Raw genomic sequence first — 16,260 nt, forward strand, 5'->3', positions numbered from 1 at the left:
TTTCCATGTACAGTTTAGAATCAGTTTGTCAGCATCTGTCAAATAACTTGCTAAGATTTTAGCCATAGGTGGTGGTGCACACCTGTAATCCCAGCTTCCAAGAGGCTGAGGCAGGAGGATCGCTGAGTTGGAGGCCAGCCTGGGCTGCATAGTGAGTTCAAGGACACCCGGGACTGTACAGTGAAAACTTTGTCTCAAAACAAAACACAACTTGCTCAGATTTTGAGTAGGATTGCACTGAGCCTGCACAGGAGACTGGGAAAAGCAGACATCCAGACAATACTGCATCTTCTTCCTGTCCACACACTTCACTTACACCTCCCTTTGCTTAGCTCTTTGAGATCTTTCATCTGAGGTTTGTGGTTTTCCGCACATAGACACATGCCGTGTGTTATGCTTACACCTAAGTCATTTGGGGGATGCTAACGTAAGTGATACTGTGTTTTACTTTCAAGTCCTCCTTGTTAAAACAATTGCTTTCTGTGTATTAACATTGTATCCAGCAACCTTGCAAGTATCAGTTCTTCCAGGCCGGTGGCGATCCAGCGGCCCCAGTTTTAGAGAGTTGTGAACAAACTGGGTGACTGGGTCCAGGAGACACTGGGTCAGGACACGGCTGGAGCAGACATTGGGTCTTTCTGATTTTGAAACCCCAATTTATTTCCATTGAAGGTCTTTCATACAAGGCAGATTTCTACTGTCAGAAATGTCGGAGAGGGAATTTCTGGTTCTGGTGGAGTTTGGATGAGAAATACTCCCTTTTGGTTCTATAAAGTACTTCATAGCTATAATCTACCACGAAGGCGAATGAAATATGTAGAGGTTTTCTTTTTTCTTGATCTTTCTCCTATACAATTTGTATTGTTCTACGCAGTTTTTCCCTACATCATCCTGCTGCAGTAGAATCACTTTGGTTTCAGGTGGGTATTCGGGGGTTGGCTTGTCTTAGTCTCTGCTCCAAGGGTCGCCGTCTGTGGCTAAAGTGAGAGGACAGAGTGTGTGGTATGCATGCCCGTGCCGCTGCCCATTGCTGGGTTCCAGGCTGCTCCTCGGCTCAGGGAGGTGTCCAGGCTCCCGGGGAGCGGCTCACACACACACCTGGCCAAGGAGGTGGCCTGGGAGTCACAGCCAGCTTTGAAGCTGTGTGTGTGATTTTAAAAGCCTGTCATTGTTGGCTAGAAAGTGGGCCTCCTGTGTCAGCATCATTCAGGCGGAACACTACAGGGCAGGACTTGGGGACACTCCCAGAGTACCTGCCAGGGCCCGGGACTGCCTCCCTCCCAGGCACCCGAGGGGGGCCCTCTCCTCCCTAGCACCCTGCAAAGTGGCTGCTCTGCTCCTGAGAGGCAGAGCCAACCCAGGCCTTGCTGTTCTCTCCAGGTGCCTGAACCTGGGGACCCGGCTCTGCCACGAAGTTCCCCGGGCCAGCGCCAGAGCCACCTCCCTCTGCCGGCTGCTGTTTCGGTTTAATATCACTCATCACAGGCAGCGGCTTACATTTCTACTTAAGCTCCTTCTTGCCTAGCATTCATCCAATAAATGTGGAGTTACTAAGTGAGTAAGTGAAGTAGTCAATCGTAAGTACTGCGATGGCCTCGATTTTCAAGATTAAATCTTTCTCTCTTCTATTCTGCTGCTTCATTGTCAGGGACACTTTTCTGTCTTCTTAAATAGCGCGTGAGTATTAATTTTTTTTCAGTACTGGGGATTGAACCCAGGGCCTCTGCAGTGAGCTACATCCTGAGCCCTTTTCACTAAGTTGCCAAGTTGCCCAGGCTGGGCTCAAACTTGCAACCCTCCTGCCTTGTCTTCCAGAGGGCTGGGATTGTACCACCACATCCAGTTTAAAAGTTTTATTTATTTATTTTTTAAAGATGAGGCTTCTCAGAACTAAGACTTTGTTGAGAACCTACCCGTGTGTGGTCTTATGTAAGGACCTTTGCCCGTCACTCAGGTAGGAGGTGTACGTGGTAACTGCTTCGACCTGCAAGACCTCTGTCCACGCAGTGCCACCAGCCTCAGCAGGAACCCAGGACGGCGGTCCCAGCTGAGGACGTGGGCACCCCGTGCCTGTCCGGGCTGTGAGCTGTGGTTGTGTAAAATGGGAGCAAAACTGCGGGTGTCCGGGCGGCAGAGCTGTTCTGATCACCAACGACCGAAAGTGGGTCTTGGTTCCTAAACTGAGTTTCACTCAAATCCCAGACACCTGGACAGAGGTCCTTGGCGATCGTCGTGTGCAGTTTGGTCACTGATGCGGATTCTGAGACTCAAAGATAGCAGAGGTGGAAGCTCACAGTGGTGGGAATAAACTTCTAATTGTGTGCAGCTTCATCCCTTTTGTGTGATACAGAGGCCTTTGTGATTTTGTTCTAGTCTCTAAAACAATCTCTGCTTATGCTTAAGCCTCCCTTCTTAATCGTTCCTGGTCTTGGTGGAGGAATGTGGGGTAATCCCGGGAAAAACGGATTTCCCAGAGGTCTCTGTTTCTTATAAATAGCACGGTTGTGTTTTTAATCTTACCCTTCTTTAAGTACGATTTCTCCATAAAAGGTGCATATGTTATTTAAATTTAAAAAAGGGAAACACAGAAAAGAAAAATGAGTTTCTCATGGATGGATTACCCTATACCACTGCTGCCCGTTGGGAAGGGGAGATGGAGGTGGGGTGTCCCTGGCCAAAGGCAGCTCCTGACCCCAGCCAGATTGGGGCGTCACCTCCCCGAAGACTTGGGGTCCCGCCACACATGTGATTCTCTTGTGCTCCCTTTATACACTTTGCATAATGAGTTTGCCTGTGTTTTTACGAACACACCGCAGGCTGTGGTTTTCTGTGACTTCATAGAGGTCCTGGTGTGTTTCAAGACTTTACGGCTGTCTGTCTGGCCTGCCTCTGATTTTCCAATACCAAGCCCTGGTTGGAGGATTTGATTTCTTTTCCCTGAGTGCCGGGTGCTTTGTTGCCAGAGGAGGAGTTCCCGGAAGTGACACTGCAGGGCTAGTGTCTGTGGCCTGAGACGCTGTCCGAGTGTGAAGTTGGTCTCCTGGTGTGGCCCTGGGCTGGACGGGCCCCTCTCCCTCTTCAGCACCCACGGAGCAGCTGCGGGTGGCACCGGAAGGTTCTGGCCAGGCCCAGAGGGGCAGCCGCAGGTCCTGTGCTGGGAGATGGTCCCCACGCACCAGCTTCCTGCTGGGCCCGGGAGCTGGGCCTCGTCTTGGAGCCTTGTGGGCCCTGCAGAGGTGCGTGCTGGGTGCAGCAGCCTTCGGTGCCCTGGGACCCCACCCAGGTGGAGCCGGCCTTGGGATTCCCCTCCCATTCCCGCTTCGTGACGGCCCGAGGGAGCCAGAGGTGGGCCCGTCACCTCCTGTGAGTCTCGCTCTTGCCCAGCATCTCCTGCTCCTGGGCAGAGGCCCACATGCTTTTTATTACCCTTCTCATCGTAGCGCGGACGGCTCCCACTCTGCACACCAACTACCTGCTAACCGTTTCCCGTGTACTATGTAATTTTCCTGATTGCCGTTGGCCGGTTGCTTGGCTTTCGCCAAGGAGATGTAATTAACCCTTCCCTTGTCTCTGAACACTCTCTCCATCCAGCATCCCCCACTGTCACCTGCATGTGGCGCGACTTCGTCCGCTGTAGGTCGCTTCTCCGCGTGGTTCTGGGAGCTGCCCTTGAGTCTCCTCAGAAGTGGGGCCTCTAGGTTACTTGCAGCTTTTTCAGACTGTTCTGTTCTGTCTTCTGAAACAGGGTCTTGTTGTGTAGTTCAGGCTGGCCTTGAACTATGTGGCCCAGGCTGGCCCCAAACACAGAGTGATCCTCCTGCCTCAGCCTCCCCAGTGCTGGGATGGCAGGCGTGCGCCACCACGCCCAGCTCTATTTCAGTACTTATAGGATGAAATATCAAGCTCCTTTTCATGAGAGTAAAAGTCAAGTCAGCTGAAGTTTGTGGAAGGAAGTCCGAACACCAGGTGAAACCCTGTGTCCATTGCGAGTTCAGGATTTCATCCTGCCTCTCGCCGACCCAGATCAGGGGTTTTTCTGGTTAACTCAGGGATGCAGCCCTCCCTCGTCCCTGTCTTTCTTCCCCAGCCTGGTTACTCTCGAGCTCCCTGAAGAGTAGGTTTCCAGACCCCCAGAACATCTTAGACTTTACAAATAGCACTCGGGAGGCTGAGGCAGGATGATCACTGCAAGTTTGAGGCCAGCCTGGGCTACATAGCAAGATGCTGTCTCAGACAAGCAAGAAAACGAGCGCGCGGGCAGGCAGAGCTGCGTCCAACGGTGGCTGACTGCATCCTTGCTGCCCTCAGCCTGCAACGTGTGGTACCTCAACTCCGTGGAGATGGAGTCACTGACCGGCCACCAGGCGGTGCAGAAGGCGCTGAGCCTGACGCTGCTGCAGGAGCCCCCACCCCTGTCCACTGTGGTCCACTTCAAGGTGTCGGCCCACGGCATCACACTGACGGACAATCAGAGGAAGTGAGTGTGCGGCTCGCCTGGGGTCCCGTGATCCTCAGAATCCTCCAGCACCAGTGTGGTGGGCGGTGGGTCCCACGGCGCCTTCCTCAGGCCGGCGCGGGGACTGCAGCTTGTGGCATCAGAGGCCTCCACGCCACCCGCCAGGCCCTTGGGGAGCCTTCTGTTTTTCTTTTTCGGTACTGGGGATTGAGTACCAAGGCCTTTGCACTGAGCTAGCTACATCCCCAGCCCTTTTCATTTTGAGACAAAAATCTTCTCTTAAGTTTCCCAGGCCGGGGGCCAAACTTGCGATCCTCCTGCCTCAGCCTCCCAGAGTGCTGGGCTTACTGGCCTGCATCACCGTGCCTGGCCCCTTAGGGCTCCTAGAGCCCATCCCACCTTCCCGGGGCTGAGAGCTCATTTCCTAGGACAGTCCTGTCCGCTTGGTATCTGCTTTCTGAAGGACGGGGTCAGCAGCTTTTTATTCTATGAGGCTTCACGGGGGGACGGGTCCAGCCCAGGGCACCCAGCCTCCAGCTCTGGTAACCCCTGCTCTCCCCGTGTCCACAGGCTCTTCTTCCGGAGGCATTACCCCGTGAGCAGTGTGATTTTCTGTGCCTTGGACCCTCAGGACAGGAAGTAAGAAATCTGCACTTTCCTTGAGCATTTGCACTGGACTGTAATTTACAAAATTAACTCTTTTCTCTTTAATTCCCAAGGTGGATCAAAGAAGGCCCCTCCTGCAGGTGAGTCGCCAGCTCTGTGCATAATCTTAGGCCAAAGTGGGATCCCGGCAGAATCCACACTGGCGACTTGGCCTGCCAGGGAACTGCTCACTTGTTTTTGAGAAGCATCCGAGTCCTGGTCTCCGGAGAGCTCACAGCCCCTCCCGGGAGCTGGGCAGGGCTTTCGGGTTCCCAGGCCCCGTCTGGACTGGGCTCTGTGCAAGTGCTGCCCCCTGACCGCTTACATGCGCATCTCTGTCGGGTTACTTGGTGTCACTGGCTGGTGCCTTCTCCTTGGTGTGGAAGCAGCTGAGCTGGAACAAAAGGGCCTTCATTTTTCTAAGAAAGAGAAGAGTGTCCTCAGCCAGAGCTGGAGCGGTGCAGAATGGCTGGCGCTGTGTCGAGTTGTGGACTCAGAAAAGCCTGTTAAGGCCCTGGCTTTGGTTCTTAAAAAAATAATGAGACGTTCTGTAAAATTGATTGATTGATTTTGTGGTAGTGGGGATTGAACCCAGGGCCTTCACACTGACCTACCTACTCAGTCCTCCAGCCCAGACCATTTTTTAAAATTTTGAGACAGTCTTCCTAAGTTGCCCAGGTTGCCAGGTGTGGTGGCCTATGGCTGTAATCCCAGCACTTGGGAGGCTGAGGCAGGAGGATCCCATGAGTTCAAGGCCAGCCTGGACTACACAGTGAGATCATGTCTTTAAATAAACAAAAGGCTGCCCAGGCCGCACTCAAACTTTGGACCCTCCTGCCTCAGCCCCCGAGTGCTGGGATCACAGATGTGTACCACCATGCCTGGATGCCCTGTCCCTTTCCACTGCTTCCTGCCTGGACATAGCCGGCCACCCAGGCTAGGCTGAGGGTGTGGGGCGTCCTCTCAGGAGTTGGCCTGGACGGTGCCGGGGTCCTGGCCTCTCAAGGGCCTCCTCTGCCCGGGGCAGTGGGGCCAAGCTGAGTGTGGGGGACGCAGGACAGCCCGGCTGTGACCTCGCCCTCTGGGGCCTGGTGCTCTGACCCGACCTCTCCCCCACAGAGTCTTCGGGTTTGTGGCCCGGAAGCAGGGCAGCGCCACCGACAACGTGTGCCACCTGTTCGCGGAGCACGACCCCGAGCAGCCTGCCAGCGCCATCGTGAACTTCGTGTCCAAGGTCATGATTGGCTCCCCCAGGAGGATCTGAGGCCCGGGAGCCCGGCGGGGCAGCGGTGGGGCCATGGGCATTGCTTCTCCTCGGCCAGGGTCTCCAGGGCAGGACGTGCAGGGAGGGGACAGAGCAGTCTCCACAGACCGGCATCTGAGGGCACTAAGGAAACCGCCACCTCCTTTGGCAGAAGCAGCCCTGTCCTGCAGCACCAGGACTGGCCACTCCCCCAGCAGCGCGGACGGGACAGAAGGGGTGGCGTGACTGATAAAGGTCTGTGCGGGTCAGGCCCCTCTGAAACAGTGACGACATGAACATGTGCACAGTGGTGTGGGCTGTGAGAACTGGGGCAGTGGCAGCCTTTTTGTGTTATGGAGGAGGGTGCGATGTCAGAGGCCCCTTCTGCATGTGCCATGGCTCCGTGCTCCCACTCACATTCCACAAGCCAGGCTGGGGCAGCACCCAGGAGGACCCTGAGAGGAAAAAGGAGAAGATGGGAGCAAAAAATGCCGTTTCTCTGTAATTTATATTTTACATATGCCAAATTATTTATAACCTTTGCCATAGCTATACTGTTCCAGTGTCGAATGCTGCAGTGGCCCTGCGGTGGTCTGCGGGATGCCCTGCAGGCTCTGGGCCCCCAAAGTGCAGGGGGCCTTGGACCAGGGTGGCCCAAGGAGGGTTTCCCCACCCAGCCAGTGGCCGTTGTCTTCCCCCGAGGAGGGTGGGAAGCAGCAGCCCCTGCTCAGGCCTGGGTGAGGACAGAGGACAAGGAGTGGAGTGGGAGAATCTGCCTGGTGTCATCCCTGCGTGGCCGCTTGTCCCCTTGTGAGCCGCCTGGGGCCCCGGCTCCGATCCCGGAAGTGTAGTCCCCCTCGAAGACCCTTGGGCAGTGCGGCTGGGCCTCTCCTAAAAAGAGCAGTGAAGACAACATTGCCACGGGCAACTTGGGACCAGGCAGGCCGGGGTGGACGTTATGTGTGTGTGTGTGTGTGTGTGTGTGTGTGCGCGCGCGCGTGCGCGTGCATGTGTACGAGTGTGTGTGTGCAGGTGTGTGTGCATGTGTGTGTAAGCTGTGGACCCCACTTTCTAGCTCCTATGCACCAGATACAAGTGCCTCGTTTCTGTGCCAAACGCCTGCCCTGGTCTCCGCATCCTCCTGATGTCCTGGCTGCTGCCCCCAGCGGCCAGTGTCTGGCTGCTCACCTGCAGCGGGCACCCGGGAGGGGCGCCGGGGCCTGGGGTGCTGGGGACCCCGCAGGCCTGCTGTCTAAGCGGATGGACCTGTGGATCCTCCCTGAAGGTCAAAGAAGTGAGGGTGTGGGGAATCAGCAACCAGCAACACGGAAGCCCCCCGTGGCCCGAGCTGGTACGATGCAATGCCTCGCATGCCGGTCCCCGGGCCTGCACGCGTCCTGGGAGCAGCGGTGAGCGCCGCCCTGCCGGTCACGAGGCGCCGCGTTCCTGCAGTGTGGGCTGTGACCGCGGAAGAGCCACGCTGAGCCTCCTTCCGCCCAGCGTGCGCGACCGCGGACGTCTCCGTGTCTGCCTTACTTCCTAACATGCTACTCCTTGATGTTGTGAAGAATATATCCAGTATGTAAATGAATGTGCGCCCAAGCCGCTGTATAGTCAATTTTCTCTGCCCTTTAAATATCATCTCTATTCAGAGTATAATAAAAATGACGAGCTTGGTAAGGCTCCGGGAGGCAGGTGTTGTGTCCGCCGCGTCCTCAGGGGCATGCGTGCGCCTGTGTGTGCGTGTACACAGGTCGTGTGTGTGCCTGGGTCCTCGTAGGTCAGTGGGTTCACTCATCGGTTCACGCGTTGTTTTCAGGGTAAACTTAAGAGCCAGGCACAATAGTGCTCTGGGAGGCTGAGGCAGGAAGATCGAAAGTTCAAGCCACGCTGGGCAATTTAGCTACTTAGTGAAACCCTGTCTCAAAAAATAAAAAAAAGAACTGGGGATGTAGCGTAGTGTGAGGGCCCTGGGTTCAATCTCCAGTACTGGGGAATATATGTAATTATTTTTTTAAAGATCACTGTCGTGAGAACTTTGAAAAGTTACATTCAGGAAGAAGCCACACAGAAAAATCAACTTTTTTTTTTTTTTTGGTCCTGTCGCTTGAACCCAGAGCTGTCTCACTGAACTACATGCCCAGCTCTTTTTTGTTTTTTATTTTGAGACAGGGTCTGGCTGATTTTCTCAGTCGAGGCTCAAACACGGCAGTCTTCCTGCTTCGGCCTCCCAGAGTGGTGGGATTATAGGCGTGCAACACCACGCTGTACCAAAAATCAACTTTTAAAAAATGAGCAACCACAGGGACCTGCGGGACAGTAACAAAAGACAGCAGTCTCGTCATTGGAGTAGCAGGAGGGGAGGAAGAGAGAGCTGCTAAAAAGCAGTTGAAGTAATGGCTAAGCACTCCCCGAATTTGGCAAATGATACAGACCTTTAGATTCGAGAAGCTTAAACTCCAGACAGGAAAAACAATAAAAAAAAATCATAACAAAGATAAACTGAAAACTAAAGGTAAAGTCTCAGAGGCAACCAGGGGCAGTGCTGGGTTGTGTCAGGGAGGGCACCAGTTATCAACTCAAGTTGTCAAATATTGACACCAAGCCAGGTATGGTGGTGCACACCTATAATCTTAGTACTTGGGAGGCCGAGGGAGGAGGATCCCTGCAAGTTCAAGGCCAGCCAGGGCTGCATAGTGAGACCCTGTTTTAAAACAAGCAAACAATATTGATACCAGAAGATGTGATAAACTGCATATTGTAATAGCTGGACCGGCTGCTACAGCATAAAAGGTAAGCTCAGCTGCACTAAATAAATCAAGATGGGATCTTTAAAAAAAGGTTCTAGCGACCCACAGAAAAGCAAGGTGATAGAAAAACACAAATGGGACGCACCAAAACATCAATAAAATGGCACACCTTTGCCTTAATATCACACTAATTATGATTTAGCTCAGTGGTTTTGCCGCCTGCTGCGCAAGCGCAAGGACCCGAGTTCAATCTCCGGTACCAAAAAAAAAAAAAAAAAAAATGCAAATGGTCAAACTACACCTGTCAAAAGACAGAGTGGCAGAGGGGAAAACGTGACCCACTCACCTGCAGTTTACAGAAACGTCGGATTCAGTGACCTGGGCAGGTGGGAAATGAGGCACAGGAAGAATCAAAATGCAGAAGTCATGTTCCTGTCCATTTGGACAAGGGAGTGACCAGAATCAGCGCCACTGTTCAAGGAAGAGGGCGTCTGGCAGGTGCTGAGTGCTCATGCAACATGCGAGGCACAGAAGGCAAAGCCTGACAGCTGAGAGCTGGGAGTCCAGTTCCCTTTCACCGGAAGAGGTGGTCCCTCTCGGGCCTCAGTGAGGGGAGCAGCTGTCCTCTGCCAGGCCCCTGCCTTAGAGCCACCACCAGGGACTGGAACGTGCTCCAGAGTTACTGTCCTCACTCTGGAGCTGCAGGGATTGGGTATTTTGTGCCAGCCACAGGTAGAGTGGTTGAAACAGCCACCTGCCTGCAGTAGCCTTGTGACAATATCATCTCAGGGACAGGAGTCGGGGAACCCAGTACCCCCAGATGTGGTCTGGGCAGGAGGGCGGGAGGCTGAGCTGCCTGTGGGAGCTCGCTGAGCTTCTCACTTACGTGCATGCCCTTCTTCTGTCTGCAATCCCCAAGCTTTCCTTTTCTCTTTCCAGTACTGGGGCTTGAACCCTGGGCCTTGCCTGGTTTAGAGACGGTGGAGGGTGGGAAGAGCACGGACTGAAGTGGAGCCGCGGCTCGGCTTCCCGCTCTTCTGTGTGATTTTGTGCCCAGGCCCCGACCACGCAGCAGGGGAGCGGCCACGGCTCAGCCCAGGACCGGGACGTTGCTCAGGGGTGCCACCAGGACGCCTCGGCCTGGCCCTGGCCCGGAGCCCCGTCTGGATGCAGTCCGCACTCGCCCTGCCCTGCTGCCGTGTGTCTAACCCCGCGCGGGGCGGGACCAGAGTGGGACAGGAGCCTGAGGAAGTCTGAGAACGAAACGATCCTTAAGTGACCCACTGACCTCTCTCTCTCTGAACTGAACCCATAACCTTTGCACTGAGCTACATCCCCAGCCTTGCTTATTTTTATTTTTTTCTTCTGAGATGAACTTGGGATCTTCCTGCCTCAGCCTCCCTCGGTCCTGGGATTCCAGGCATGGTGCCTACGTGGGCTCCTTCGTAATCTCTCTGCATGCTCATCTTTCAGAAAAGAGTAGCAGGACAGGCTGCAGTCCCATGAGGTCCTCGACAGCACTGTATTTGTAAAAGCTCCATGTGTCAAGCTCAGAAAACCTGAGACCTGGGTCACAAGCAGTGACCATGGTCACTCAGGACAGCGGGCGGCCAGCGACTCCTGGGAGGGGCGATGGGTGAGTCAGGAGGGTCTGGACCGGCTGGCTCCGCCTCACAGGGACAGCTGCTTGGCTCTGCAGCCCCCGAGGGCGGACAGAGGAGCACGTGGGAGGCCCGGAAGTCGCCACAGGAAGCTTCCTGTTTCCGGTCTCCTCAGATCCCAGGAGCCCGCGCAGGAGACGCGCCCCCTGTGGGCGGGGACACAAGGTGGCAGTGGCGCGGCAAGGAAGGTGCTGATGCCATGGAAACGCGCTTCAAGCGGAGACGCCAGTGGCTGTGGCAGGGGCTGAGCTGGGCCTGGAGAGGCCTTGGGGAGGGACAGCGCCGAGCAGCCCTGCAGGCAGGCGGCTGGGGACACAGCTGGGGGGACTCGGGCCCAGACCAGCGCTCGCGAGCTGCCTAGGGACGAACTTTCCCCACCACACACACACTAGTCTGCCGGGCCAAATGTAAGAAGTAGGAAGAATGCACAGCCGGACGCCGAGGTGGGGCGCGCCCGTCATCCCAGCACTCTGGGAGGCTGAGGCAGGAGAATCCCAAGCTCGAGCCTAGCCTGGGCAGCTTAGCAATTTAGTGAGACCCTGTCTCAGAGTGGAAATCACAGAAGGGCTGGAGACGTGGCTCCGTGTGAGGGGCCTGGGGTCAATCATCGGTAATGGAAATAAAAAGAGTGAATGAATGAATACAAAATAGGCGAGCGGGCTCTGCGCAGAATGCAGGGGGCGGGGCCGGAAGCCCCGCCGGCTCCCCCGAAGCGAGGCCCTCCTGCCCCCACCTCGAGGATCCTCTCTTCCGCCTCTCCCGCTTCGTCTCCCGAGGGACACAGAGTGTGTGACACCGAGGCCCAGTCCTTGGAGGGGTAAAGGAGGCGGCCCTAGGCAAAGTGCAGTTGTCAAAACTTACTGGGGAGCAGTTGAAGGAAAGGAAGACATTTCAATGGTGTTTGCATTAAAAAAAAGACTTTTTCAAAAAATTTTTGCAGGGCGTGGCACATAAACCTGTAATTCCGGCACTCGGAGGCTGAGGCAGGAGGATCGCTGTGAATCTGGGCCAGCCCGGGCTCCATAGTGAGTTCAAGGCCAGCCTGAACTACATAGAGAGAACCTGCTTCAAAGACACCAAAACAGTAAAAACTATAAACGCTATCAGTACCTGTCTGCACAATGATCACACTCCTTGTGGTGGGGGCCGAACCCGAACCCATTCTTTTAATTTCCTCCTCCCCTCCTCCTCCCCCACCCTCTGGATCTCCGGAGCCCTTGTGCCTCTGCCCTCGGGGGGCTGGAAGCGGGGTCGCTGGGAGCCTCTGGCCCAGAAGAGAGGCCGGGCCGGGCCGGGGTGCGATCCCCCCTCCAGTCTGGAATAAGGAACCGAGGCCACAGCTCCCTGAGCCTGCACAGGGCGCCTCCCATTCTCCGTGTCCGAAGGGGGCAGGCGACCGCTCCCGTGGGGGAGCCAGGTCCCCGGCTCTCCGGGACGTTCTCCGGCGTTGGGAGCAGGTGACCTCGGAGTGCTGGGGCCCGGGTCTCCCCACTGGGCGGTCTCGAACCCCGTCAGGGGGAGAGCACCCTGCACTCTCCTGGCCCGGCACAACCCTGAAGCTACTTGTAGCCGGGCGTGGTGGTGCATGCCGGTCATCCCAGCACTCTGGGAGGCTGAGGCAGGAAGATGGCAAGTTCGAGAGCAGCCTGGACCGCTTGGTGACAGTGAGACCCTATCTGAAAATAAAACAAACAAACAAACAAACAAGGCTGGATGTAGCTCAGTGTGAAGGCCCTGGGTTTAATCCTTAGCAGTGGAAAATAAAAGGAAATAAAAAATAAAATACGTAAGGTAAAATACATAAAACAAAATGTAATAATAAAATACGCCCCCCCCCCCCCCCCCCGCTTCCCGGGAAAAGGCCCCCGCTGCAGCGCCTCGCGTGGGCGGCAGGGGGCGCGCGCGCCCTTCACGCTGTCTGCTCTGGCTCCAAACTCATCTCCCGCACCCGCCTGCGGGTTCTGGGGGACTGGGCTCCCCAGCTTCAGAGGGGAAGTAAGAAAAGCAATTCCTGTCTGCCCGAGTAGCGCACGCCTGTGAGCCATCCCTCTGGGAGGCTGAGGCAGGAGGCTCTCGAATTGAGACCATCCTGGGCAACTTAGCAAGACCCTGTCTCAAATTAGAAAGGAACTGGAGGGGGCTGGGGATGAAGGCCCTGGGCTCAGTCCTCAGTTAGTAGGGGGAAAAGCAATTCTTGAGAAGTGGTGGGTGTTAAATACATGCATAGAGGGGAAGCGTGGTCAGCAGTTAATGCGCTGTGACCTGGATGGGACTGCTCTGTGCAAAGGCTCAGCTCACCGTGGCTTGTGCCCCATGGCCTGTTGCCCAGGTTGGAGACTGCGTGAGAAAGAGGTCCTCAGCCCAGGGCTGGGGGCGCAGGAAGGCCTAGGGTGCCACCTCTCTGCCCTACCAGGAGGTACTCACCTGAGGCAGGCCACCGAGCTGGGGGGGCACCGGTCTTCGCTGACCTGGGGGCGACCCGGACAGCGTCCTTCGCAGGAGGTGGCTCTGCTCAGGAACCTGCCGGAGAGGGACCCAGCGTGAGTCACGTGCCAGCTTCTGCTTCCGCCCACTCCGGGTCGCGGTTGCGGGACGCGAAGACCCGGCCCCTATTGTGCGTGAGACGTGCGGGACAGCCGTGGGGCCCCGGTTCCTTGCTGGGGTCGCCTCGCTTGGGAGCTGGAAACGTACTTTTCATAGAAGAATCGGAATCAGTTCTTTTATTATTTTTTTTTCTTTGCAGCACTGGGGATTGAACCCAGGGCCTTTGCACTGAGCTGCATCCCCATTCCTTTTTTATTTTTTATTTTGAAACAGTCTCGCTAAATTGCTAAGTGGCCTAGGCTGGGATCGAACTTGTGACTGCCATGTCTCAGCCTCCCAGAGCCCTGTAGTTATAGGCATGCACCAGCGCACCTGGGTTGATTTTTATGTTTTGAGTGTGCACTTGGTTCTACGCCTCGGAAATCTTTGACTAACCTAAGACTAAAAAACCTTTTTTTTTTCTAGAAGTTTTTTAGTTTTGCATTTTACAGCTGAGTCTATGACATGACCCATTTTGAATTATTTTTATGTTTGATGAAAAAGAAAACTCTAAGTTCATTTTTTTTTTTCATACCGGGGATGGAACTCAGGACCTTCGGATTGCGAGGCAGGCGGTGGCACCACTGAGCTAAATCCCGGGCATTTCACTTTTGAAAATATGGATATCCAGAACTTCCCCTAGTATTTTTGGAAAAGAATGTTATTTTCCTATTGAATTATTTGACATTTTTGTTAAAAATCCACTGAATGTTTGCTTAGAGATAACATCAAAAGCACAGGCTGCAAACTAAATGAAACCTCATCAAAACTGAAGGTTTCTGTCTGTCCCAGACCATGGTGGGGAGAACAGGTAAGGGGCTCCTACACCTCAGTGGGAAAAGACAACCACTTTGTCTGGTCCAAAAGCAGACGTGGGGCTTGAACCCTCCTTCCTTGGAAACAGATGCGCGAATGGACAACGTGTGTACAAAAATGTGCTCAGTGCCACTAGTCTTTACATGCCTGGAATCTGGCCCTTGGGAGGCTGAGACAGGACAGTCCCACACTGGAGCCCTGCCAGGGTAACTTAGCAACTTAACTGTCTCAAAATAAAAATGAAAAAGGGTTGGGATGTAGCTCAGGGATAGCGCAGGCCTAGGTCGGATCTCTAGTCTGCAAATAAAGAGAGAAAAAAAGCGAATATCTCCCCAAAATGGAGACTAGCAAGAGCCAGAGAGGCTAAAGTTGGAACCTGTGCCGACGCCCATGGGACATACGTGAGGCTGGTGCTAGGGGAGAGACCTGGGGGACCCTGGGGGCCACAGAGTGACTATCAGATGCGGCAATGCCTCTCAGATATGCACATCCCAGTCATCTGGAAACAAGCATTTAAATAAAATCCTGCGTCTCACTGCCCACAGCAGCACTGCTCACTGCAGCCAGAAGGGGGCAGCACTGTGTCCATTGGCTGATGGGTGGACAAGTACCATGGAATATTATGCAGCTGTTAAAAGGAACACAACACAGATACACAACAGTGTAGACAAGCTAGAAAACATGCCAGTGAAAGGAGCTGGATGCAGAGACCACATCAGGATCCCACGAAGAGCAAATGGGCAGACTCAGGGATCCCCAGAGACCAAGTGCAGCTGTGGCTTCCGGAAGAAGCTGGAGAGAGGCAGAAATAGTGACTTCCTAGTAGGTCTGAGGTTAGAAAAGACAGAGGTGACAATCGCACTAAATGCCACTGGATTGTATACTTGAAAAATGGCTAAAACCATTAGTTTTATGTTATGCATATTTAACCACAAAACAAGGCATGAATGGGTGACTGTCAATGAAGCCTTTTTTTACTACTGGGAATTGAACCTAGAGTCTGCACTGAGCTACATCCCCAGCCCTTTTTCATTTTTTATTTTGAGACAGGTTTTGCTAAGTTGCCAAGGTTGGTTTGGAATGTGGTGTGCACCACCATTCCCGACCTACTTATAAAATTTTAAATATTTTAAATGCTATTCCACGGAGAATCACAGAGCTCCCTGGAAGAACCCCAGGTGAAAGGACCAGGTACAGGTGTACAAGGCACCCTTTTGATGCTCCGTGCTGACCTTGCCTGCGGGAGGAGACCTGTGACCTCCGACCCAGAGTATGGACAGGACATTATTTTCGTCACTGTCCGTTAGAAGTGGGTTGAATGTTGCTGGCCTGGAGAAAGCCTTGGGGGCCGTATATTTCACCCAATGGGTCGCACAGGGGATCCAACCCCTGGGCCCCTACAGGAGCCCTGCCTCCAGGGAGGGGCGGTGGGACAGGCTGTGTGTGGCCCTTAACCATGACAGGCTGGCTCAAATGGGGTGAAAGCACCTAGCAGGTTAGTACAGCACAGGTCTGGGCATGTCTCTGGATGATTGACATGCAGACCAGCAAACTGAGCGGGGGGGGGGGGGAGACACACCCCAGATGTGGGTGACACCAACCAATAGGCTTGCAGCCTGGATGGACTAAAAAGGCAAAGAAGAAGGAAATGCTTCCATTTTGGGAGTGGTCCAGTCTTCACCGTGGCCTGCAGTTTGTTCAACCTTACAGTGCAGACTCGCACCAGTGACCTCCAGGGAGCTTCCAGAACTTCACCCTTAGACTGATGCTGCATCTTTGATTCCCTCTTGCTCTGTGGCTTCCATCTTCTTGGGCTGAGCAACTACTGGACCCTCCGGTTCTCCAGCGTGCAGGTCGATGTGGTGGATACCCCACTCCTGTTGCTGTAAGTCCACCTAATAAACCCCCTTGCATACTCATCCATATGTTTTCTACTGTTTCACTCAGCACAGAGGGACCCTGAGGCTGGAAGAGGTGCATAGATGAACCTGCGTCTTCCCATGTTAGGATGGACTCTCTGCCTGTGCCCAGGGACCAGGCCTGTGAACCACACCCTGCTCAGCATGGTGGCTTGGCTCGTGCTTCTCCAAGAAGAGATTTCTTCTT

At 54.4% G+C, this 16,260-nt stretch overlaps 1 protein-coding gene across 8 annotated transcripts in view; it reads left to right on the forward strand.

Annotated features, from left to right (window-relative positions):
• Tns3 (tensin 3) overlaps window positions 1–8,027 on the forward strand; it is a 151,569-nt gene extending 143,542 nt beyond the window's left edge. For all 8 annotated transcript variants that reach the window (XM_004839880.4, XM_021254255.2, XM_087196100.1 and 5 more), the window contains 4 exons: window positions 4,309–4,477; window positions 5,027–5,095; window positions 5,176–5,202; window positions 6,221–8,027. In XM_004839880.4, coding sequence (XP_004839937.2) covers window positions 4,309–4,477; window positions 5,027–5,095; window positions 5,176–5,202; window positions 6,221–6,365 — 410 coding nt within the window. In that variant the 3' untranslated portion in view covers window positions 6,366–8,027. The remainder of the gene's footprint in view (window positions 1–4,308; window positions 4,478–5,026; window positions 5,096–5,175; window positions 5,203–6,220) is intronic.
• The last annotated feature ends 8,233 nt before the right edge of the window (window positions 8,028–16,260 follow it).

This window comes from Heterocephalus glaber, unplaced genomic scaffold, assembly GCF_053883595.1.
Source record: "Heterocephalus glaber isolate CG9 unplaced genomic scaffold, H.glaber_assembly_v1.0 deba00001610, whole genome shotgun sequence".
NCBI classification, from domain to species: domain Eukaryota; kingdom Metazoa; phylum Chordata; class Mammalia; order Rodentia; family Bathyergidae; genus Heterocephalus; species Heterocephalus glaber.